Source organism: Chiloscyllium punctatum, chromosome 24 (genome assembly GCF_047496795.1).
Source record: "Chiloscyllium punctatum isolate Juve2018m chromosome 24, sChiPun1.3, whole genome shotgun sequence".
In the NCBI taxonomy this organism is placed as follows: domain Eukaryota; kingdom Metazoa; phylum Chordata; class Chondrichthyes; order Orectolobiformes; family Hemiscylliidae; genus Chiloscyllium; species Chiloscyllium punctatum.
The window spans coordinates 71,587,413-71,612,118 of record NC_092762.1 but is presented as its reverse complement, the minus strand read 5'-3'; the positions used below and the strand labels follow the sequence as shown (position 1 = coordinate 71,612,118).

Below are 24,706 nucleotides of genomic sequence, written 5' to 3'. Positions count from 1 at the left end.
ACGTTAAGTTATTTTATTTTACATTAGGATTAATGCTCGGCACAACATCGTGGGCCAAAGGGCGTGTTCTCTACTGTACTTTCTATGTTCTATGTTCTATGTTCTTTCGAATTAGTTACGGAAATACAATGATTTTTGGAAGTTCTCTGTCCTTGTGGAGGTCAGAAGAATGCTATAGTGTTCAAATATGTTACTTCCACAGATCTACCTGATTTATGAGCTGCACATCACGTTTTAAATCTTCTGTCTTTCATAATCAAAACTCCAGAAAATATGCTGAACCCCATATTTCTGCTGAAATAAGGCTATCAGCAGATAAGCATGCTGGCTATCAGGTCTGTTCTTTTTGCCTTCCCAGGATTGACTTTCAATGTCTTTAGCACCACTACCCTCTGTTTCCTCATCATTGAGACTGGTTGCAAATGGTTTATATTTGTCTGGGATACTGCCTAATGGAAGTGATGTACCAATATGTTAACTGTCCATTTGTTCCTGTACCTTGAGCATGTTTTCATTTTCTGTGAGAAGGGCAAATGGAAAATACCAATGAACTTAGTGTTTTGAATTGATGGCCGAAAGTTTGAATCACATCAATTCAAAATCAGTGCAAGCTGATAAAAATCATGAAACATGTGATTAATAAATGCATTTCAGATAATCCAGCCATTGCTCCCAAATTACACTGAGAGTTGATCAGTCCCTCTCACAGGCTATAGTGTTCTTTTTGTTTAGTGATTTGTGCAGCCGGAGTTAACCAGAGAGTATGACTATTCCAGTATATTTTCTCGTTCCAAGTGATTATTGAACATAGAGTCATAGAGATTTACAGTATGAAAAAAGGCCCTTCGGTTCAACTCATCCATGCTGACCAGATATCCCAACCCAATCTATTCCCATTTGCCAGCATCCGGCCTATATCCCTCCAAACCCTTCCTATTCATATATCCATCCAGATGCCTTGTAAATGTTGCAATTGTATCAGCCTTCACCACTTTGTCTGGCAGCTCATTCCATACATGTACCACCCTCTGCATGAAAAAGTTGCTCCTTAGGTCTCTTTTATATCTTTCCCCTCTTACCCTAAACCTATACCCTTTAGTTCTGGACTCCCCCACCCCAGGGAAAAGACTTTGCCTATTTACCCTATCCATGCCCCTCATGATTTTATAAACCTCTATAAGGTCACCCCTCAGCCTCCGACGCTCCAGGGAAAACAGCCCCAGCCTGTTCAGCTTCTCCATATAGCTCAAATCCTCCAACACTGGCAACATCCTTGTAAATCTTTTCTGAACCCTCTCAAGTTTCAGAACATCCTTCCGATAAGACGGAAACCAGAATTGCATGCAATATTCCAAAAGTGGCCTAACCAATGTCACCAATTTCCGATACAGCTGCAACATGATGTCCCAACATCTGTACTCAATACTCTGACCAATAAAGGAAAGCATATCAAACACTTTCTTCACTATCCTATCTATCTGCGACTCCACTTTCAGGGAGCTATGAACTTGCACTCTGAGGTCTCTTTGTTCAGCAGCACTCCCTAGGACCTTAACATTAAGTGTAGAAGTCCTGCTAAGATTTACTTTGCCAAAATGCAGCACCTTGCATTTATCTGAATTAAACTCCATCTGCCACTCCTCAGCCCATTGGCCCAACTGGTCCAGCTCCTATTGTAATCTGAGGTAACCCTCTTCACTGTCCACTGCACCTCCAATTTTGGTGTCATCTGCAGACTTACTAATTATACCTCTTATGCTCACATCCAAATCAATGATATAAATAACAAAAAGTAGAGGACCCAGCACCAATCCTTGTGGCACTCCACTGGTCGCAGGCCTCCAGTCTGAAAAACAACTCTCCACCACCACCCTCTGTCTTCTACCTTTGAGCCAGTTCTGTATCCAAATGGCGAGTTCTTCCTGTATTCCATGAGATCTAACCTTGCTAATCAGTCTCCCATGGGGAACCTTGTTGAACACCTTACTGAAGTCCGTAAAGATCACGTCTACTACTCTGCCCTCATCATCCTCTTTGTTAAATACTCAGTCTAGTTTGTGAGACATGATTTCCCACACACAAAGCCATGTTGACTATCCCTAACCAGTCCTTTCCTTTCCAAATATACGTACATCCTGTCTCTCAGGATTCCCTCCAACAACTTGCCCACCACCAACTTCAGGCTCACTGGTCTATAGTTCCCTGGCTTGTCCTTACCACCCTTCTTAAACAGTGGCACCACGTTTGCCAACCTCCAGTCTTGCGGCATCTCACCTGTGCCTATTGATGATACAAATATCTCAGCAAGAGGCCCAGCAATCACTTCACTTCTCTAGCTTCCCACAGAGTCCTAGGGTACACCTGATCAGGTCTGGGGATTTATCCACTTTTATGCATTTCAAGAAATCCAGCACTTGCTCCTCTGTAATGTGGACATTTTTCAAGATGTCACCATCTATTTCCCTACATTCTATATCTTCCATGTCCTTTTCCACAGTAAATACCGATGCAAAATACTTGTTTAATATCTCCCCCATTTCTGCAGCTCCACACAAAGGCCGCCTTGCTGATCTTTGAGGGGCCCTATTCTCTCCCTGGTTACCCTTTTGTCCAAAATGTATTTGTAAAAACCCTTTGGATTCTCCTTAACACTATTTGCCAAAGCTATCTCATGTCTCCTTTTTGCCCTCTTGATTTCCCTCAGTATGCTCCTACTTCCTTTATACTCTTCTAAGGATTCATGGTAACAATGTCTGGTTAGGGTAATAAATTCTTTGTGAACACCTCCAGAAGGATATTTCTAATTTTTAAAAAATAATTTGCAGAATTAGTATAGCATGCAGAACCTCTCTTCCTCTCTGTGTTTACCTACCTTTCTCTCCCTATGTTTATACATGGCATTGAGGAAAACGCTTTGTGAGCTAGAATTGTACTTAGCACAAAGGAAGATGGTTGTCAAGGGCCTCATGGTCAGGCTTCAGAATTTCCTTGGGGCAAGTCCTAGGTTCCACCATCTTCAGGTCCTTCAGTAGAGACCTTCACTTCACCATTTGGTCAGAAGTGGCAATGGACAATCACCAGTGAGCAATGTTCAATTAAGTTATCAACTCCTAAGAAACTGAAGCATTTTATGACCACATGTGGCAAAACATTCATAACACTCAGACTGTTAGATGCTAAGTACCCTCACCAATAAGAGTCACTAATTCCAAAACATCAGCATCCATGGGTGGACCACTGACCATGAAGTGAACTGGAGAAAGTTCAGGCACTAGAAATTCTACAATGAGTAACTCACTGTCTCAGTCACTGATACCAATCAGGAGTTAATCAAATGATATTCTGCACTTTCCTAGATAAATGCAGCTCCATCAGCATGCAGGAAGCTCAACACTTTCTAGAACAAACCATCCTGCATGATGGATAGCCCATCGGGCACCTTAAACATTCACTCCCTGCACAATCAGTGTAGCATAGCTGAACATGTGCCAAGAACAAGACACAATGCAAAGCCAAGGCCTTTCTTGGATCCTCCAAACCTTCAACTGGTCACTCGAAGAACACAGCAGTAGGTGTAAGAGATCACAACCACCTCCACTCCCCTCAGAGTCATGCATAATCCTGGGAAGCATATCGCCGTTCCTTCATTATTGTTGGATTAGAATCCTGGAGCTCACTTCCTAAATAACATTGTGGGTTGCAACAGTTTACAATGGTAATTCACAGCCATGTACTGTAGGACAATTGGGCAAAGGAAATAAATGTTGGTCTTGTGAGAGATGCTTGCATCTCATGAACAAAGAATAACTCTGCAAATTCATTCATATTTCTGTGTAAGTACTACCTTTCCATTGTCTGTCTATTAAGCAATCTTAAGTTTTGTATAAATACCTACTATCTCCATGACAAAGTAATATTATTTGTTTACTTTCGAGAACACTTTCAAATGATTAACAATAATGCTGTCCCTCAGGCCCTTAGAGCTGGCCAGTCTGCAATATGCTGTCTTGTTCTTTCACCAGTTTTGATCTGAGTTCAGAGTACTTTGCAACATTATGGAAATTAACCTTTAATTTGCAAAATAAAGGCAGTGCTCTTTGGGTTTTAAATATACAAGCACTTTAGATGCAATTAGATAAACAACAATATTTTATGTTTTGACATTAATGTATGTGAACAGAAATTTCATTGACGTGAAAAAGTGGCCATTTCTTAACAAAAAGAGGAAAATGCAATGGGGTGGTGTTCTTGTTTATGAGCAGGCAAAGTGTTGGCAAAACACTTAATGAATGCAAATTTTATTTTGAGATCCTTGCGATATTTCTGTTTTTTCCAACTTTATCCTCAGTAATGCATTGGATTCTTTACTCTTCAAATTACCAGGGATAGCATTTAGGATTGAATCATGATTTAAGCAATGGTCTTTGCCTATTCACTGCAAAAATAAATGAACCTGTTTTTCATGCTCGATTCACATCCTGAACCAATCGAGAACAGCAAGAGATGCCTTTCAAAATGAATAGAACCTCTTCACCAAGTTCCTTGATTTGTTCTTGAGCATGTGGGCTTTGGAAAATCCAATGATATAGCAGGTTAAAAACTCCAGGAAACCTTTTGATCAAGTTCAACAAGCTCAAGACTGTAAATATTCCAGGTGAATTGGAGATAGAAAAGGAATTGGTTGTAAAAGTGAAGGCAGTGGGTTTGAGCTAAGGGAATGTCTGTCAATGTATTGAGTGGAGTGCCACAAGCCTCTGTCCCCAATATTCATAAAATCTGGATTCATAACTATGATACAAGTTCATAGAAATTGAGACTTCTTATATCAGCCATCGACCTATCTCAGTACTGAGAAAGGATCACTGCACCTGAAATGTTAACTTTGAATTCTCTTCACAGATGCTGTCAGACCTGCTGAGCTTTTCCAGCAACTTCTGTTTTTGTTTCTGATTTACAGCATCCGCAGTTCTTTTGGTTTTTACCTACCTATTAAACTTTTGCACCAATAGATGTAAGTCCAATTTTGCTATTTTAAATAAAGAAAAGGGAGTTCCTGACCTCTTACTTTAATCTACCTCTCAGAATTCATGCCAAGGAAAGTGATGTCTGAAGAATCTTGCAAGGCCTGCCTCCTGATTGGCAGTTATAGAGACTAATGAGAAAATGTTTTTGTGGAGATTTTAGCCATTGAAACCTGTGAGTGTGTACAATAAAGCAGTCCATCTCTTGGAGTCCAAATATCAGTCACAGAGTACTTAAACTTGTGGTTTATCCTGTGAGCTGAATCTCTCACAGAGAGATTTGTGACTGGCTACCATCCTTTGTCTAACTGATGTGTGGATTATATTTGTTACAAGAAACCAATACTGCCATTTCTACTTGCAGAATTTGTGGATAATTAAAAGGTGACCTTACTTAAGTAAGTCTTGTTCTCCCAACCAGTTTAGGTGAATGCTCTTCGCTTTTAACCATATCATTTCTCAGAACTCTTCTTTGTGAAGTTGTCATTTTTTAATTGGTTTTCTCTGTTCTTTGCAGCCAATAGATGGTGAGCACTCCAAGTAGCAGTGTGGGCAGTTTTGATATATGGCATGTCAGTCAGAAAAGCTGTCATTTAAAAAGGAATTGTTCTTTGGTTTCTACTAAGGACTTTTTTGGGAAAAAGGTACTGCTTAATGGTTCACAGGCTTCAATGACTTTGTAGATGCTGGGCATTAATAACACAAAAGCAAACCCGACAAGCCCCTGTGGCAGGTTTCATGTATTTTACTTTAGGGCCAATGTATTCAATTTTAATATATACCACTCACTATAACAGTCCCCGATATTCAGTCCCATGACCTCTGATATAACAAAGACTGGGTTAATATTCCACTGCCATTATTACATTTATCAATATAGCATGCAGCACTAATGTAATCGCAGCAAATACACAAAACATCATACTCCACGTTTGCAATCCCTAGCAGCAATGTTGTGGGCCCAGTAGTAGGATTAATTTGGGGGTGGATATGGTGTTAATGGAAGTCTGTGCACCTTGGAGAGCAACTACAGCTATACTTCAAATATGGTAAATCAATAACACCCACATTGCAAGAAATTTTATTATCTTCAAAAAAGTGTGTTTGAAAAATCAGATTCTGCGTAAAACAGGAGTTTACAATGACTTCTGTTAGAATTGTATCAGTCCTTTTTAATCAATTTATAATTTATGTTGCCATGAAATGATTTCTCACTGTTGTGAATCTGTGTACGAACATTTCACCTAAGGCATTTGTGGTGTGAAACATTTACTTAGTTTTACTAGAATTTCAAACAAATTCCAACATTAATTTTCTACTGAGGAAATGAGACTCCTTGCCAGTCAAATTCATCTATCCAAGCCAGAGAGGTTGTTCATCAACAATTATTATTTATGAATTCTTAAAATATCACGCTGGTTAAATCAACTGAACATTCAGGGTTTGAGCAACTGACACATGTTCACACCTTCACATTGACGTTTGGTACCTTCTATTATCAAAGGGTGGGAAACACGGTCTGTGGAGGTGTGTGGTGTCATGGATTGCAATTTCGAGACTTCTGTATTTTAGCGCAGCATGTGTGGAAGCAAGGAGTTAGTGCCAGAGTTCCTCTGCCTTTAAAAAGAATTGCTCATAGCCTTGCTGTATGACTGCAGCAATATTCAGGCCAATGTCCACAATATCATGATAGATTACTCCTCATCTGTTCTTTGTAGGAGGAAATTAGATTAGATGACATTACAGCGTGGAAACAGGCCCTTCGGCCCAACAAGTCCACACCGACACGCCGAAGCGCAACCCACCCATACCCCTACATTTACCCCTTACCTAACACTACGGGCAATCTAGCATGGCCAATTCACTTGACCTGCACATTTTTGGACTGTGGGAGGAAACCGGAGCACCCGGAGGAAACCCACGCAGACACGGGGAGAACGTGCAAACTCCACACAGTCAGAGGCGGAATTGAACCCAGGTCCCTGGCACTGTGAGGCAGCAGTGCTAACCACTGTGCCATTTAGCATAGTGGCTTTACTGTATAGAAGAGTAACAATTCATTTGATATCTGTAATGCACTTTTAATCCTGTATATACCAATCAGCAACATTATTTCATTAATTGACAAGTAGCAATAAAATTTAAATCCGAAATCATCCTAACTTTCTGAAGCCTGAGGTTACAGTATGGCAAAGGCAACACACTGCCAAAACAAAAGTTTTTCAAAATTTATGTTCTCCTATTTTCAGATTATTACTACTTGCAAGTGCTGACCAATCTGCTTATAATTTTGCCTACGCTCTGCTGAGGAAAATTGCATGAAGTTTGGACTATCCATTGTGAATATGTCAATTAAAGATGTAGGCGATAGAATTGAAGACAAAACAATCACAGAAAACTAGAGAGACTACTGCAGGTAAAAGGTCAAAAATAAAGGAATGAAGACGAGATAGAAGAATGTATTAACATGGCTTGACAACCTCTTGTAGAATATCTGACTGCTCCAGTTTACTAATTCTAACTATGGTCATGCCTTTTGGTGCATGAGGAGATGAGAGGGTCTTGACTGAAGATCTCATATCTAGGATTTCTCTGGAACTGACACTGTTGAATTTGACTGACCAACCATGTAGAAAATGTCTGCAAGCTTTCATAAAGATTACAGCAACCACATGTATCCTGAGGGGCATTTCCTGGAGTTATGAAATTAAGTACCTATAATCATTACTTTAAAATTAGATTCCCTACAGTATGGAAGCAGACCCTTCAGCCCAACAAGTCCACACCAACCCTCCGAAGAGTAACCAACCCGACCCATTCCTTTACTCTATATTTACCCCTGACACCTAACACTATGGGCAATTTAGCATGGCCAATTCACCTGACCTGCACATCCTTGAGTGTGGGAGGTTACCAGAGTACCCAGAGGAAATCCACGCAGACACGAGGAGAATGTGTGAACTCCACGCACACAGTTGGCCGAGGGGGGGGAATTGAACCTAGTCCCTTGTGCTGTGAAGCAGCAGTGCTAAACAATGCTGCCAAAGCAATGGAAATGTTTTTGTCCCTGAATGTGAGGTATTTTTAGACACCAAACTATTTTATGAGGCTTTCCAGCATTCCCAGGTTCAAATGTCAAGCATCATCTTGTTTCGAGGGGTTTTTTTGTAAATGAGATTGCATATCTAACATGACCATCCAGTTGATTGCCAGCTTTCAAACACACCACACATGGAAAGTGTTACTGTAACAAGTGCTTTGCAATTAATTTGCTTTGCAATTAACTTACAGCATGTGCAAAAATAAACCCATAAAACAAAGTAGTGAAAAACATTTACATTCCAGAATGTTATTCTTAATATATTTGTTGCTACCAATAAAATGTCTTTAATTTGCAAATTGCAGCAATTTAACTTAAAGCATGTTTTGCAGTTGATTAAACTTGCATTGATTTCCTTGCTTCGTAAAAACCGCGTTTTTTTATATTCATACAGGGGATCTGTGCTTCGCTGGCTGGTCCAAAAGTTCTTGCCTATCCTTAGTTGTCCTTGAGAAGCTTGTGGTCAGCTGCCTTTTTTGACCAGCTGTAATCTGTTGGTGTAGGTATACACACAATGCTAGGACAGAAGGAGTTTCAGGATTTTGACCCAGTGACACTGAAGGAATGGCAATATGTTTCCATGTCCGGATGGTGAGTAATTTGGAGGGGAATTTGCAGGTAATAGTGTTCCCATGTATCTGCTGCCCTTGTCCTTCTACACGGCAGTGGTTGTGAGCTTAGAAGGTGTTGTCTCAGGAACCTTGGTGAATTTCTGCTGTCCATCTTGTGGGTGGTACACACTGTTGTGACTATGCTCCCATGGTTGAGGATGTGATGCCAGTGAAGCCAGATGGACAATGTCAAGCTTCTTGTGTTATTGGAACTGCACCCATCTAGTCAATTGAAGAGTGTGCGATCATGTTCCTGATTTGTGCCTTGTAGATGCAGACAGGTTTTGGGGTGTCAGGAGGTGAGTTACTTGTCACAGAATTCCTAACGTCTGACCTGTTCTTGTAGCCACTGTATTTATATGGTTAGTCCAGTTCAGTTTCTGTTTGATGGTAAACCCCAGGATGTTGATCATGGGGGATTCAGAGATGGTAGTGCAGTTGAGGACATCAAGGGAAGAGGGTTAGATTTTCTGGTTCTATTTTGCAGAAAATGTTACTTGCCACTTATCAAGCAGCTTTTATTTTGCATCAGATTGGATTCTAGGTGATAAAGGCATTAAACAAGTACTTGCCAGACACATTGTTCCAATTCAAAACCATTGCTGTTTTAAGTAAGCTTGAGAATTTTCAACATTTTAATTAACTCTACAAAACAGCCACTGAATAAAATGCTGTGTGTATGTTTGTGTAAATAAGCCCATTGCATATTAGTGAGCTGGGTATTGCTACACAAAGCAATAATTTTACATTGGTCTTATGCATCACCCATACATGTAGTGCGTCATGAATTAGAGGACTTGACAATTCTCAGTAGGATAGGGGTTTAGCAGCCAGCATTCGTCAATGTGCATCATGTAGGTATTTTAGTTTGCTTTCAATTTGAAATGGTCACCAGCTGAGAAACACAAAAGGGATATGTGAAGCTCTACTGAGTCCCTATAATTTTCTATATTTGGTTTGGAAGTATTCTTAGATTGGATTCTGTGAAGTACGTGTGAAGCTAAGCTGCTGATCTCACACATCACTAACTTGTCAAATTTAACCCAGACCACCTGCACTTTAGGGAGTACTGCTCATTGATCTAGCTGCTTACTTTTTGAAAGGTTTCTATGGATTCACTTTAGTACTAATTAACCACATGCTATCAACAATAATAACAATATATTTACATAGAGCCTTTTATGTACTAAGATATCCCAAAATGTTTCAAAGGGCCGTTAAAACAAGATATGAAGCAAGCTGGCAAAAGGAGACATTAGGATAGATAACCAAGAAATTATTTGGCCTAAGTGGGCTGTCTCCAAAGGAGGAAAGTGATGTCAACAGGCAGCAAGGTTTAGGAGGGATTTTTGGAGCTTAAGGTCTAGGCCACTGCTTCACAAAGTGGTGTTTCTATATCTAGCCAAGCTGTCCCAGCTATAATGGTTAAATCTACCAGACAGTGCCGAAAGGTATTCAAAAAGTAGGACAATTCCAATCTGGCCAATTACCACCCCATTAATCTGTTCTTGATCATCAGTAAAGTGGTGGAAGGTGTCATCAACAGTGCTGTCAAGCAGTACTAATGAGGATCAGTCTGCTACTGATGCCCAGTTTGGGTTCTGCCAGGTCCATTCAGCTTCAGACATCATTACAGACTTGGTTTGGACATGGATGAATAAGCTGAATTCCAGGTGTGAGGTGAGATTGACTATCTTGACATCAAGGCCTCGTTTGACGAGTGCGTCAACAAAGACCCCAGCAAAGCTAGAATCAACGGGTTCGCCAGAGTGGGAGCCGGGGGGTATGAGGTCAAGTCAGGGATCTCTAGCTGCAAGACATCTCTGCAGGAGCTCCTCAGGACATTCTCCTAAGCTCAGCTATCTTCAGATGCTTCATCAATGACCTTCACTCCATCATATGGTCAAAAGTGTGCAATCATCAGTGGACATTCCCATTGTTCAGCATCGTTCCTAACTCCTCAGATACTAAAGGAATCAATGTCCAAATGCAGCAAGACCTGTACTTAATATATAAATTTGAGCTGGCCGGAGACTCGAGTCATCACTCTTTGACATTCGATGATATCACAATGGCTTAGCTCCTCCTGTCAACATCTTGAGATGTTTTCAGATTTTTATTGGTCTTTGTGTAGCAGAGCGCTTCCTGAATTCACTCCTAAATTTGAATTCTAATTTTTTAAGATTGTGCCCTCTTGTTTTGATGCTCCTCTGTCCACAGAAAGTGGTTTCCCAGTATCGACCCTATCGAATCATTTGATTGATTAAAATGCTTAGATGAAATTTGCCCGAGCTAATACGTGTGTTACAAATGCATGTTTTATTAGAAATGACTTTGTAGATTACCTGTTGGAAACTACTGAATGGATTTAATGAGATTGAAGCAAAATTCCAGTGATTCAAATGGTAACTTGTTGTCTAAATATTCACTTCACTGGACTTAGCAAATTTCCAAATCAGTAAGTACAATGAATGTGTCTGCAAGAGCCATCAAAGACAATTTACTTGAAAGAAGGGAAGGATGTTCACTGATTGCACAATATTCAGCACCATTTGCAACTCCTCAGATGCTGAAGCAGTCAGTCCATCCCCAAACAAGGTCTGGACAATATCAAGTAACTTACTTTGTGATTCCTCAAAGCCCGTCCACCTTCTAAGACTCAGGAGTGTGATAGAATACTCCCCTCTTGCCTGGATGTGTGCAGCTCCAACAACACTCAAGAAGTTTGACATCATCCAGGACAAAGCAGTCCACTTGATTGACACCACATCCACAGACATTCACTGCCCCCAGCACTGATACTCAACTGCAGCAGTGTGCTCCATCTACAAGATGTACTGCAGAAATTCATCAAAGATCCTTAGGCAGCACCTTCTAAACCTACAACCCCTATCACCCAGAAGGACAAGGGCAGCAGATATGGAACATGACCACCTGCAATTCCCCCTTCCATTCTGATTTGGAAATATGTTGCTGTTCCTTCACTGTCACTGGGTCAAAAATCTGAAACTCCTGTCATAGCATTGTGAGTGTGCAGCTGCACCAACTGGACTGCAGCAATTCTTGAAGCCGGCTATGCCACCTTCTCAAGGAAACTTGGGATAGGTAAGAAATGTTGGAGCAGTCAGCAATGCACAAATCCCTTGAATGAATATAAACAGGCTGTTCTTGTGGAACAAGTGAATTAGTTCAAGTTTAATCAACTGTAAATCATGAATTAAAATTGCTAATATTCACAAATTTAACAATTTTGTTGATCTTAACAAGCGTGTCAAACATAACATTCTGGACAATGAATGAATGTTTTTTATCACTTTGTTTTCTGCACTTACTTTTGGGCATGCTGTAAGTCTTGTTTAGTTCTGAATTCCATGGAGTGGATAAAAAAATGTGAATGCAGCACATTTCCTGTCCTCATTCACTGGGCATCCAGTGAGCTGAGTGGGAGAATGAGCATTAGACTCAGACGAAGGACTTTGACTCGGGGAAGAATTGATTCAGTCTTAAAGTTACAACTGGAATCCACTAGCCATGATCATATCTGGGATGCTTGTCATTTGGTGAGATAGAAATATATGAATTTCAAGCGAACCTTCTTTTGTACTTAAGAAACTTTTTCTTCTGGGCTACAGGCAGATGCAGAAAATATGCTGAAGTGGCAAAAACATCTGTGTGTGCCTCATTCACCCGTCTTGCAAGCTCAACCTTTTTCCTGCCACAGACAGAGATTGTAAAGAACACAGCCAAGCAGCTGTCGTCACTAGAATAACAAAAAAAATGTTCTTTGTCAACATCTTTAAACGTACTCCATGCTGAAATAAGAATGACTGATAAACGCAGCCTGGGTCCATCCAAGTCATCAACCTATATGAAATATCAATTTAATCTTTCTTGAACATGAAGGCTATTCCTTAATCAATCCTCCAACTTTGTAATCTACTTTTATACAAGCGTTTTAATTGGATCTGGTTAAGAATCAGAGAAACTATCCTCTTTGTAAATAAAAATTCAAGAAAGCCTGTCGACTTATTTCTTTTAGAATCACAGACGTAAACAGTTAAACACTCATTGAATTGGCAAACGTTTCCTTTTTCGGAAATCCTATCCCTCATCACCTGATTGTTACATATGATTCATACGTGATAAACAGTATTAAAGTTACAGATAGATCTATTGTTGTCAGGAATAATATCTCCAGCAGACTAATATTTATGCTATTGTGGAATTGTTTACCCCACAGCAGCCAATATACCTGCCTCAAAATGCCTACTTTTCCAAAAGTGTATTTTTATAAGTAACAAAAGTGCTAATACGAGATTATCTGATTAACAAGTCATTATCTAATTTATATTTTAAAAGTTCAGTGAAAAATGAATATCACATTTGGAATAATTTCAACAGGTTCTCTGCCAGAAAAAGACCCTATGTGCAAGTGAGAATTGCAGATGGATTGTATCTTCTCTGTTATCCCTTCTCTAAAATCCCCGCTCAGTGCTGGTGTATTCTCATAAAACCTGTTCCCACAATCTAACCTGATTGACATAACGCTCTTCAAATTAGATATGTTTGATCTAATATATTTAGATTCAAACGTACAACATCATTCACAATGCATTCAAGTTGAAAACAATGCAAAGTGATGTGGAGAACAGTTTACAATGATGATAAAAATTCCTGTTAGTAGAATGAAGACCAATTAAGTGTTTACAAAGCCTAGGCTCTCCTGGCAAACCTTCAAGGGATATAAATCATCACAAGGAACATCTCTGATACTGAGTACAGTGACTTGTGTTCCTAGAAGTGTACAGTTAGATTAGTTCAGCACTGTTGAAGCAGTTTGGAGTTATTCCCCTGAAATGTTGCAACACTTTGTGTTATACAGAAAACTCAACTTTGGATGGGTCAGCAATGTCCCATGGTTCTATTTAGTCACTCATTGTTTCCACTATTGCCAACCTGAAGGCAATGCTGCTTGTAGTCCTTATTACAGGTGGCTTTGAAAGCTGGTTTAATTTTCTAATAGTTCTTATTTCTCTGAAATTATGTCTTCCAGGGCTAATGATGATCCTGAGAAAACAAATACAACATACCTGGAAGAATCTCAACCTACACAAGGTAAGGTATAGCTGCAGGATTGTAAACAATCGTTGTAGGCTTTGCTCTTAATCTCAAATATGTTGTTTGTGTTATTCTCAAACTGTTTACCATCACAGTCATTGTTAGTGTTAGAATGGTCTTGCCATTTTAATGGGATTGAATTGTTACTTGTCCACAAAGAGCATATTTCCCTTGCAAGGCAGCGATTCCTTGTGCTGGGTCTTCTCGGTTACTTTGGGGGGGGTGGGGGAGGAGGAAATACCAAGTCATTCAGTAACTATTGACTGAGGAAATTGACACAAGAACCAGAGAGTGGATCTTTATCTCCTCAGATGTTTCTGAGTTTGACACTGGAAGGTAATACCTCAGCTTAGGCTTTAAATTTTCAGCATTACCATCAGCTTCCAAAAGTTCTAATATTTCATTCCTTTACCTTTCCCTTTGGAACAAGTGATTAAATGGATTGATGGATTCTGTCCTGGAGTATTCCTTTCCTTAGGAAGCACAAGGGTATACATCTATTTTTGCTCAGAGCATGCAATATACCTGTAAGGAAATAACTTTTATTGTACTTCTGCAACACAGAAAAATTACTGGCTGAGACTTTGATCAGTTCTATAGCTTTTTGGAGGTGAAAGGATTGTTGCGCATTGAGGCTAAAACTCCGTTCATTTCGATGGTGTGCAAATCTTCAGGAAGCTATCCAGTCTGTCAGGTGCTTCTGATCAAATATCTGAAACTCAGTTGACTTCCTTGAGCTGGGTTGATGACTAATGCCAGGCTTCAGGTTACTCTCAAGGTTTTGAATAAACTTTGTTGTGTTGCAATTAGGTTCAGTCGAGTTGGGGATCAGGCCACAGTAGATATGACATGATTGCCTTGGGGCAAAGAATTCAGTGGGGAGCAGCTGCAAGCAGACATGGTTAGAACTGTCAGCACCTTCAGATAATATAGACTGATCTACTTCCAAACACTTCTGAGTCATCTGAGCGACATTACTCCGATTGTTAGAGGTGCTGCAAGTCTTCGTTAACTTTCAAGGGTTGAGCAGTTTTTATTTCTTCAGCAATATACAGATACTTACTTTCTAACCAACTTCTTCAGAGATGTTATTACACACCTCTGTTGCAGGTGTGACTTGAACCTGGGTCTCCTAGTTCAGATGGAAGGATGCTATCACTGTGCTACCAAAGTGCTGAAGAACAATACATAACACTGGGGTGGAATTGAATCCAGATGGTAAGCCAGTGGATCCTGTGTCACCACTATTTGAGGAAGGCCAAGTGCCAACCAGGGGAACAATGTCCCAGATCTAAATACCACTTCATCGGGGTTCCAACTATTCAGAGGATCATTGAATCTTATTATCCCTACAATATGGAGGCAGGTTATTTAGCCAATCGAGTCCACACCAACCCCCCGAAGAGCATCCCACCCAGATCCTCCTTATCCCTGAAACCTTACATTTCCCCTGATTAAAATACTACATTCCTAGATGCTATGGGCAATTTAGAATGGGGTCGAAAAGTGTGGCGCTGGAAAAGCACAGTGGATCAGGCAGCATCCAAGGAGCAGGAGAGCAGGAGAGTCAACATTTCAGGAATGTGTGTGTGTGTGTGCGTGTGTGTGTGTGTGTGTATGTGGTGGTGAGGGTGGGGGGAAAGTAGCTGGAAAGGTGAAAGGTGGATGCAGGTGGGGAGTGATGGTGATAGGTCGGAGGGGAGGGTGCAGTGGATAGGTGGGAAGGAAGATGGACAGGTAGGACAGTCAAGAGGGTGGTGCCGAGTTGGAGGGTTGGATCTGGGGTGAGGTGGGGGGAGGGAAGCTAAGGAAACTGGTGAAGTCAATTTTGATGCCGTGTGGTTGAAGGGTTCCGAGGTGGAAGATGAGGTGTTCTTCCTCCAGTCATTGGGTGATTTGGATTTGACAGTGGAGGAGGCCCAGGACCTGCATGTCCTTGGCAAAGTGAGACAGGGAGTTGAAGTGGTTGGCCACAGGGCGGTGGAGTTGTTTGGTGTGTGTGTCCCTTGAAGCATTCCATGAGTTGGTGTCCTGTCTCCCCAGTGTAGGGGAGACCACATCATGAGCAATGGACACAGTAGATGAGGCATTTGGATGTGCAGGAAAATCTCTGCTAGATGCAGAAGAATCCTTTGGAGCCTTGGATGGAGGTGAGGGGGTGGGTATGGGCACAGGCTTTACACCTCTTGCGGCATCACGGGAAGGTGCTGGAAGTGGAGGGTGGGTTGGTGGGGGGTGTGGACCTAACAAGGGAATCAAGGAGGGAGTGGTCTCTGTGGAATGCAGATAGGGGTGGGGAGGGAAATATATCTCTGGTGGTGGGGTCTCAATGTAGATAGCAGAAATGGTGGAGGATAATGATCTATATCCAGAGGTTGGTGGAGTGGAAGGTGAGGACCATGGGGGTTCTAACCTTGTTGCAGTTGGAGGGGTGGAGTTCAAGGACGGAGGTGCGGGAAGTGGATGAGATGTGCTGGAGGACATTGTTGATCTTGTGGGAGGGGATATTGCGGTCGTCGAAATAGGAGGCCATCTGGGATGTCCTGGAGTCAAATTGCTCCTCCTGGAAGCAGATACGGTGGAAGTGGAGGAATTAAGAGTAAGGGATAGTGTTTTTACGGGCAGGGTGGGTGAGAGGAGGTGTAGTCCAGGTAGCTGTGGGAGTGGGTGGGTTTGATGTAGATGTCCGTGTTGAGTCGGCTGCAGGAGGTGGAGACCCCATGTTCAGAATTTAGACTGGCCAAATCACCCAACCTGCACGTCTTTGGCCTATGGGAGGAAACCAGAGCATCCGGAGGAAACCCACGCCAACACAGGGAGAATGTGCAAACTCTGCACAGTCACCTGGAATTGAACCCGCGTCCCTGGTGCTGTCTGACAGCAGTGTTGGGCCGCCCTCAGGTTGACAGATCCTCATTCCCATCAGCACCATTGGGCAGAGAGGGAAGTAACTGCCAGTATTGTACCCACCAGAAACCCATGATCAGTATGGGAGTCCAACCGTGTGAGGGCAGGTGGCTCCCCCTCTTCCCGTCTCCTATCCCAGACCAGGAGCCTGCAGGAGCCACGCTGTGTGGGGAAGGGTCTTAACTGCCCCTTCTGCTTCTATTTGAATAGCAGCAACAGAATGAAGTTCCCAGTGGGCATGGATTGGGTTCTCAATTGGTGGCAGGGCAGAAAGGCTATCAGTGAGGCAGGGGCATGATAGCAAGGGGAAACCCCATCCAACATCCTCCCACCCATTTTAATGCCCCTCCATCTCCAAACCTGCCCTGGGATAATTCTATCCCAAGAAGAAAACTACATGATGGAATCTTGCTCTGAGCTGGACTCACAGCATTAATAATCTCAAGTATTAACCAGACAGCATTAATACCAACCGTCTTGTTGCGAAGGAGCTCAGATGCTGAAACTGCAACCGTGTTCATATTGATGTGCACACGAGGGTGGAATGCAGCTGGGATCAGTCATGTGCAAGGGAGAAGCTCAAACAAGAGACTGAACCATTGTCTGTGCTTGAGTGAGCAGAAAACAGAGTTTGTAAGTAATTTAACCTACAGTACAGCGGAAAACTGAGATACTGGCTGTTTACTGGCAGTACAGATGGCAGGCAACAATATTAGCACAAGGTCAAAGATACCAACATCAACCTATATTTATATAGCACTAACATTCGCGCCACATAAATTACCATCACCAATAAGAAACAATCTAATCAACACCCCTGGATATTCAATAGTTTAATCACTGAATTCTCCACTGTCAACATCTTTGTGGTTATCATTGACCAGAAACTCAGCTGAACCTGCCATATAAACACAGTGGCTACAAGAGCAGTAGTGAGTACTGTGGTGAGTAACTCTCCTCCTGACTCCCCAAAGCCTGTCCATCATCTACAAGGTCGAAGTTGTGGTGCTGTAAAAGCATAGCAGGTCAGGCAGCATCTGAGGAGCAGGAGAATTGAAGTTTCAGGCAAAAGCCCTTCACCAGAAAAGAAGCTCCATCATCTACAAGGCATAAATCAGGAGTGTGATGGAATGCTCCCAAATTGCCTGGATGGGTGCAGCTCCAAAAACACTCAAGAAGCTTGACACCATCTAGGACAAAGCAACCCACTTAATCCATAAACATCCACTCCCTCTACTACTGAGAGTCAGTAGAAGTAGTGTGTACTATATACACGATGCACTGCAGAAATTCACCAAAGATCATCAGACAGCACTTTGCAAACCCATGACCACTTCGATCTAGAAGGATAATGGCAGCCAAGATATGTGAACAGCAGAACCTCCAAGCCACTCACCATCCTGACCTGGAAATATATCACCATTCCTTCACTGTCACTGCATCAAAATCCTGGAGTTTCTTCCTGAAAGGCATTGTGAGACAACTCACAGGAGATGGACTGCAGTGGTTCAAGAACGCCGCTCACCAACTTCTCAAGGACAACTAGGAACGGACAATAAGTACTGGCCAGCCAGCATTCTTCTCATACCATGAGTGAGTAAAATAAAAAGATGAGTGCACGGAGCAATTTTTGTAAAAATGGTATCTAGCATGTAAGGAGATACTAGGTAGGAGTACCAAAAGCTTAGTCAAAATGAAAATTGTTAACAAATGAGAAAGCATTGCGTTCCAGTAACCCTTCAACACATGTCTGAACCAAAACACTTGATCAATGCACGAAGGGGTTCTGATATAACTGTACCCAAGGCAAAGCAGCATTTTAAAGAGAGAATAAAAGAAACAGGGGTTAAATATTGGTAAATATTATATGAAAGTCATAACTGGGTTCTAGATCCTTTTGGCAAATGAAGTTGCAACAGCACAAACTACTGAGCCTTGTTTGAATTTAATCGGTTAACTAAGACAGTTAACAGATACTGCTTGCTGTATCAATGCCACCTATAGTCCAAGCAAGCAGCACTTTCTCCTCATTATGTGTAAATTGTTGGTTTCTTTTTTTGTTGTTTTTATTCCCGGGTTACAAGAATACTCTTCATGGGTACAAAATGAGAAAACTTTGACTTCATGTTTCTTTTTAGTGTTGACCATTTCTTAGCTATTTAGATGATTTATAGAGACGTGGTTCACGAGGACTTCATTAGAACCTTTGTCACGTAGGTCCTAATTCTATCACCTGACATCACTCATGAAAGTCGCTAACTATTAGCATAAAATCTATTAATCCCTTATCCAACAAAATTAACATAGACTACTAACATTTGAATGTTATCTGGATTGTTGAAAAATCTTTGTCAATTTGGCACAAACAGATTGTTGAAATTTAGCTTTTAATTGACGTGTAACATAAAATTTTGTTCCAGAGTCATAGAATTATGGAGTCATGCAGCACAGAAACAGAACATTTGGTTCAATTCTATGTCATTAAGCAGACTGGTCAAACCCATTGCTTCAACATTTACCAAGAAATGGGCAATGTTGCGAAGATTTAGTACACTTAGTTTGCCCAAAGCCAGTCCCTAGCATGAGGAGGGTCTTTAAATCTCCTGTTTATAAATATCAGCCAGGGCTCCCTGATTACCTCAGGTTAACAATCCCAATGAAATATCTCATAGTCAATGAGATCCACCTTGCCCTCATTCCAATCACCACAGTATAGAGTATGTCACTTTTAAACATCACGGATTTCAATAATATTTTGTCCACTATTTGCCAGAGGATATTTTGCGATTACATCACTGATTTAACCCTGCTTCATTAATCAATATTATATCTAAAATAATTTTATTTCTAGTTTGCTCCACAATATATGGCTCCAAGGAACTGTCAGCAAAACATTCTGCAATCTCGTCTTTTAGAGCACTGTTACTAACTTGATTGTCTCAATCTATATGAAGATTGAAGTCCCCCACAGGTGTTGCTGTTGTTACAAGTTTTAATAATTTCTTGTTTGAAGCTTTGTCCAACATTATAACTGCTGTTAAGGGGCCCATTAACTACTCCCACCAGTGTTTACTGACTGTTGCTCTTGTTAACTTCCAGCTATATTGATTCTATTTCATGATCTGCTGGGGCTAGGTATTTTCTCACTCATGCTTTCTTATCATCCTTTCCCATCAAGACTGTTCTTCTTTCTTTGGCATTCTGTCTTTCTCTATGAAATGTTCTGTACCCGGGAATGTTTATTTCTCCCCTTGATCACCTTGTAACCATGTCTCTGTAATGGTGATTAGATCTATATACTGTAATTTTCTTCTATTTAGGCCACTAGTTCATCTGTCTTACTATAGATGCTTTGTGCATTCAAATAAAGCAGACTGATTTTTTTATTTGCTTTTACTTCCTAGAAAGGCCTTATTTGTGGAATTTTGTGGAACTCTTTTTCCCTCCCTGTTCAGCTTTGCTTGTTACATTGTGCTGATGTTTTGACTTTTTGGATTTCTAAATCTTTCTAAATCAGAATCCTCATAGTAATGTTGGTCACCAGCAAATACCTGTTGTCAATGAGCTGTACGGTTTACCTTCTGTTTTTTTCGAGCACAGGCCCAGACATGTTGTTCCTTGTTTTCTCATTTTACTGACTGCTGGAGGAAATATAATTAATCAAAAACTGAAAATGGAATCAAAGATGATTATATGTAAACCCTATAATGAAAACAAAAATTAAAATTTCCATGCCAGTATTGTTAAATTTAATTCCATTTGCAATTATTCACTTTGCAACTAAATGCTCAGCAGTTATAGATACATATGCAATTTCTTGGCTTCACATTTCAGGAATTGTAGCCTTGCACAGTTGTGGCTTTGTGCTGATATGGCTGGGTTACAGCGTAAAGGAGAGTGGCCAACCATAAATACTGAATCGACCACATGGTTTTGCAGCTCTCAAACCAGACAATGCTATTCATTATTACATTTCTATTTTGGAGCAGCAAAAGAATGAAAATAATTTTGATCACTTTTTTAAGTGTTTCTTGTGCCTATGCAATTTGCAGCAGATTAAATAAAGAGTGGAAATGCCATGAGTCTGTAAATATACAAGATCAGTTCTTTCAAAATTAAGGGTCTTCTTTACTCTTGTATTCTATCCCTTCACTGTCTCTTGACTGTGGTTCAGTACATTTGATCAATGGATGTTATTGTGTGTCATTAATAATTTAGACACCAAGACTCATACTCTAGAGAATAGCAGTTCAAATCTCACTATGACAATTTAAAATTTGAATTTATGTTGAATTAATCTGAAAATAGTATATCAGTAAATTTTGATAAAAATAATGTGGTTTCTGAATTTCTTTTAGGGAAGATAATGTGCCATACTTACTTTTTAAAATGTAACTCCAGTTCCAATCCAACATGGCTGCCTCTTTCCTAACTGCTTTGCCAGTGTGACTAATTAAGCCATTCAGTTGTATCAAACCAGCGGTTCAAAGTGAAGGGCCATCATCGTCTTCTCAGGGCCAATTAGAAATAAAAAAAAATTGAAAGCAAGGCACTGCACATGCCGGCACTCTGAAATAAAAACAAAAAGTACTGGAGAAACTCAGCAGGTCTGGGAACATTAGCGATGAGCGAGACAAAGGAAAGGTTGATTGATCTCATTTACTTCAACAAAGAACAGAGATTAAGAGCAGGACATTTGGTGCCCTACCAAAGTGAGAAAACGAGATGGATGGGGCCAAACAAATCCCAGTGTGGGCAGATGTGCCTGTTTCCTGACCTCCTGCTGAGGCAGATTCATGGGTCGTGAGGCCGCTTACCCTCATGAGCATGGAAACCAATTAGGCTGGTTAGGGTTGTGGCTAATTGGGATGGCTGATTGGGGTTTTCCAATTTCCCAATGGGCAGATGTAACTGCCTGCTACTAGCCAATGAACAAAAGCCATAGGTATGATGTCCAGGCAGATGTGGGGTCTCTCCCTGCCTGCATGACTGTCAGTGTGGCCAAAAGCTATCCAGTACAGCGATTCCCTTCCCACCTCAGTGATGGCCTGTCTGCTTACTGTCTATTGATTAATTCTTTTTAAATGGGGATGAGAGGACACTTTTCAATCGACGTGTCTTATCAGTTAATTTATCTCACACTGTCATCAAGTGTTTCTTTGAAGCCAATGGGCATTATCCTGACAATCTAACTTTGTCACTGTGGGTGATGGAGATATGTTATATGATTACAGTGTGGTTTTTCTGTGTTGAAGTCTATTATGGAGACAGACTGATTCCATATCAAAGTTGCCAGGGTTGGAGGATTTGAGCTATAGGGAGAGGCTGAACAGGCTGGGGCTGTTTTCCGTGGAGTGTCGGAGGCTAAGAGGTGACCTTATAGAGGTTTACAAAATTATGAGGGGCATGGATAGGGTAAATAGACAAAGTCTTTTCCCTGAGGTTGGCGAGTCCAGAACTAAAGGGCATAGGTTTAGAGTGAGAGGGGAAAGATATGAAAGAGATCTAAGAGGCAACTTTTTCACGAGGGAGTGGTAAGTGTATGGAATGAGCTGCCAGAGGAAGTGGTGGAGGCTGGTACACTTGCAACATTTAAAAGGCATTTGGATGGGTATATGAATAGGAAGGGTTTGGAGGGATAAGGGCTGGGTGCTGGCAGGTGGGACTAGATTGGGTTGGGATATCTGGTCGGCATGGACGGGTTGGACTGAAGGGTCTGTTTCCATGCTGTACACCACTCTATGGGAGTGGTCGGCATGGTACAGGTTGGGTTGGGAGCAAGATTCACTTTGAAGTTTGGGTGATCATGTCAATTGCTAATATCAACTTATCTGTCAATAAATCTGTCAACCCCAGTCTTCCTCTCCATTGACATTAAAAAGGTGTATAATGGACTATAAATTATATATCATCTCTTTCATACCAGCACTCAAACTTTAAAATTAACTCTTGATTGCATGAAATGGAACCATTCCACCACCATCACTCACCATGTTGAATAGTGGTTTAAAAAGACTGAAGCTACTGGGATAAAGCTAAGCTTCAATATTGTCACAAAGTATAGGCAAGAGCATATAACCAAAAATAATCTAAAGCATGTTTATGAGACAATTAGCAACTTCATCTTGTTCATGTCACATTAAATAAAAGAAAATCTGATTTAAACTTGTCTGTGATTTATCTTCAAATGATCAACTGAATATGCATCGTTTGAGGAAAATTTTAATCAAGGCTGCATGATTTTGGGCAGGTTTCTGTCAGTCACAAGAGTCTTGTATTCTAACTCATAGCTTAGTCTGCACGAATTGAGTGTATAATCCTTTCACAAGGCCAGTATTCTTGCTAGGAAACAATGGACTGCACTGCAGATTGGTTGAACTACAGCCAACAATGTACTTTGAGAAATGTCATGACAAATAAGGCTGCTTTCTGTCAAGAGTGTAGTTATATAATCCATTCTCTGGGATTGTTCTGGATACTCCAGGTGTAATAATGTATCTCCTGGATCCTGTTCCCAAGCAACCTAACAAGACAATCACAAGAGCATTCAAAAAGGAGAAATATGGTTATTTGAAACAAGTGAAACTTGCAGCAGGCACTTGTATGGTTTCTGTTATGATTCCAACTGATGTTATGATTGAACAAGTCCGATCCCAGACTGAAATCTGACTTTGTTGATAATTCTTTTGTTTTAATACAATGGTCTTTCACTGAAGCACAAACATGCAATGCTGCAGATTTAGGTTTAACAATTAGCCAGATGCTTATACCGGAAAATAAATAAAATAAATAAGTAAAATAGAATAAACCAGACTATTTAGATGAAAATAATTTAAAGATTTCAAAAAGTGTAATCCATTAAACTGAAAAATACCTGTTTATAGTGCTTCCCCAGAGAGAATTCCTTTCTCTATTATTTGGTTTTATTTTGCTTTGGCTTTAATGCCCAATTTTCAGAATCTAATAATGTCATCCTGGAGTAATCATACAATGGAGATAAAACTTTTTCAGCTGCAGACAGAACCTTTAGAGTTTTAACAAAACACTTTTGATTTGGAATTTTTGGTAACTTCCTCACCCTATTTCCTAACAATTCTCAGCTATATTCTCCCTTTCTCATGAGGAGTTACTTTATACATTCAATTTCAGCCAACACCTCTCTAGAATTGCCTCAAACTGAAGCAAAAAGTGTTTTACTGGCTATGGGGATTTCCCCTTAGCTGAGAAACAATTTCAGAATTATCTATCTGAAAGCTTAATGCATTGAACTGATTACTTTGTTCACTGCTAAACTCTCCCAATATAAACAAAAATCTATTACTCTCCAGAAAATCCTCCTCTCATGTTGTGTTTTAAACGAAATCAATGCAGCCACTGAAATACTTACAAGTTAATCATTAAACATCTTCAGATACACAGAAGCCTGTATATGCCACACATCAAATTCAAAAATCCAAACTCAAAAGTAAGTATGAAAACATATATATGCCACAGACCTTAAATCACATTCTCAAGGAACACATCCAGCTTGAGTTGGCAACCCAAGTGACCAATGGCAAACTGTTTATATCGTGCACTTACAATATGTATTTTAAATAAGAATCACCTTATGCGAAAATGTTAATTATTGTGTACTTGATATTCTTTTATATTGTTGATATTTCTCCTGAATTTCATTCTAATTCGGCATATTTTTAGTGTCATGGAGACTTTGTTGACCATGGTCATGTGGGGAGTTAAAGTTATATGTAAAGTCTGTGCATTGAGCTCCTTGTAATACTGAACTTCCAGTCAGTGAACTCCTCGTTTAGGGTCAGCTGGAACTGACTACAGTATTTTATAGGTTTAGAGAGACAAAAATAGGAAAACAATAGAACAGCAATAACCAAAAAAAAAAGAAAGATTTAAATTAGTAATACTATAAGACCAGCAGGTATAAGGAGCAAAAT

At 40.5% G+C, this 24,706-nt stretch overlaps 1 protein-coding gene across 7 annotated transcripts in view; it reads left to right on the top strand.

Annotated features, from left to right (window-relative positions):
- Positions 1-24,706, top strand: part of cbarpb (CACN subunit beta associated regulatory protein b) — a 199,607-nt gene that overhangs the window by 92,278 nt on the left and 82,623 nt on the right. For all 7 annotated transcript variants that reach the window (XM_072594166.1, XM_072594162.1, XM_072594163.1 and 4 more), the window contains one exon: positions 13,786-13,847. In XM_072594166.1, the coding sequence (XP_072450267.1) occupies positions 13,786-13,847 (62 nt within the window). The remainder of the gene's footprint in view (positions 1-13,785; positions 13,848-24,706) is intronic.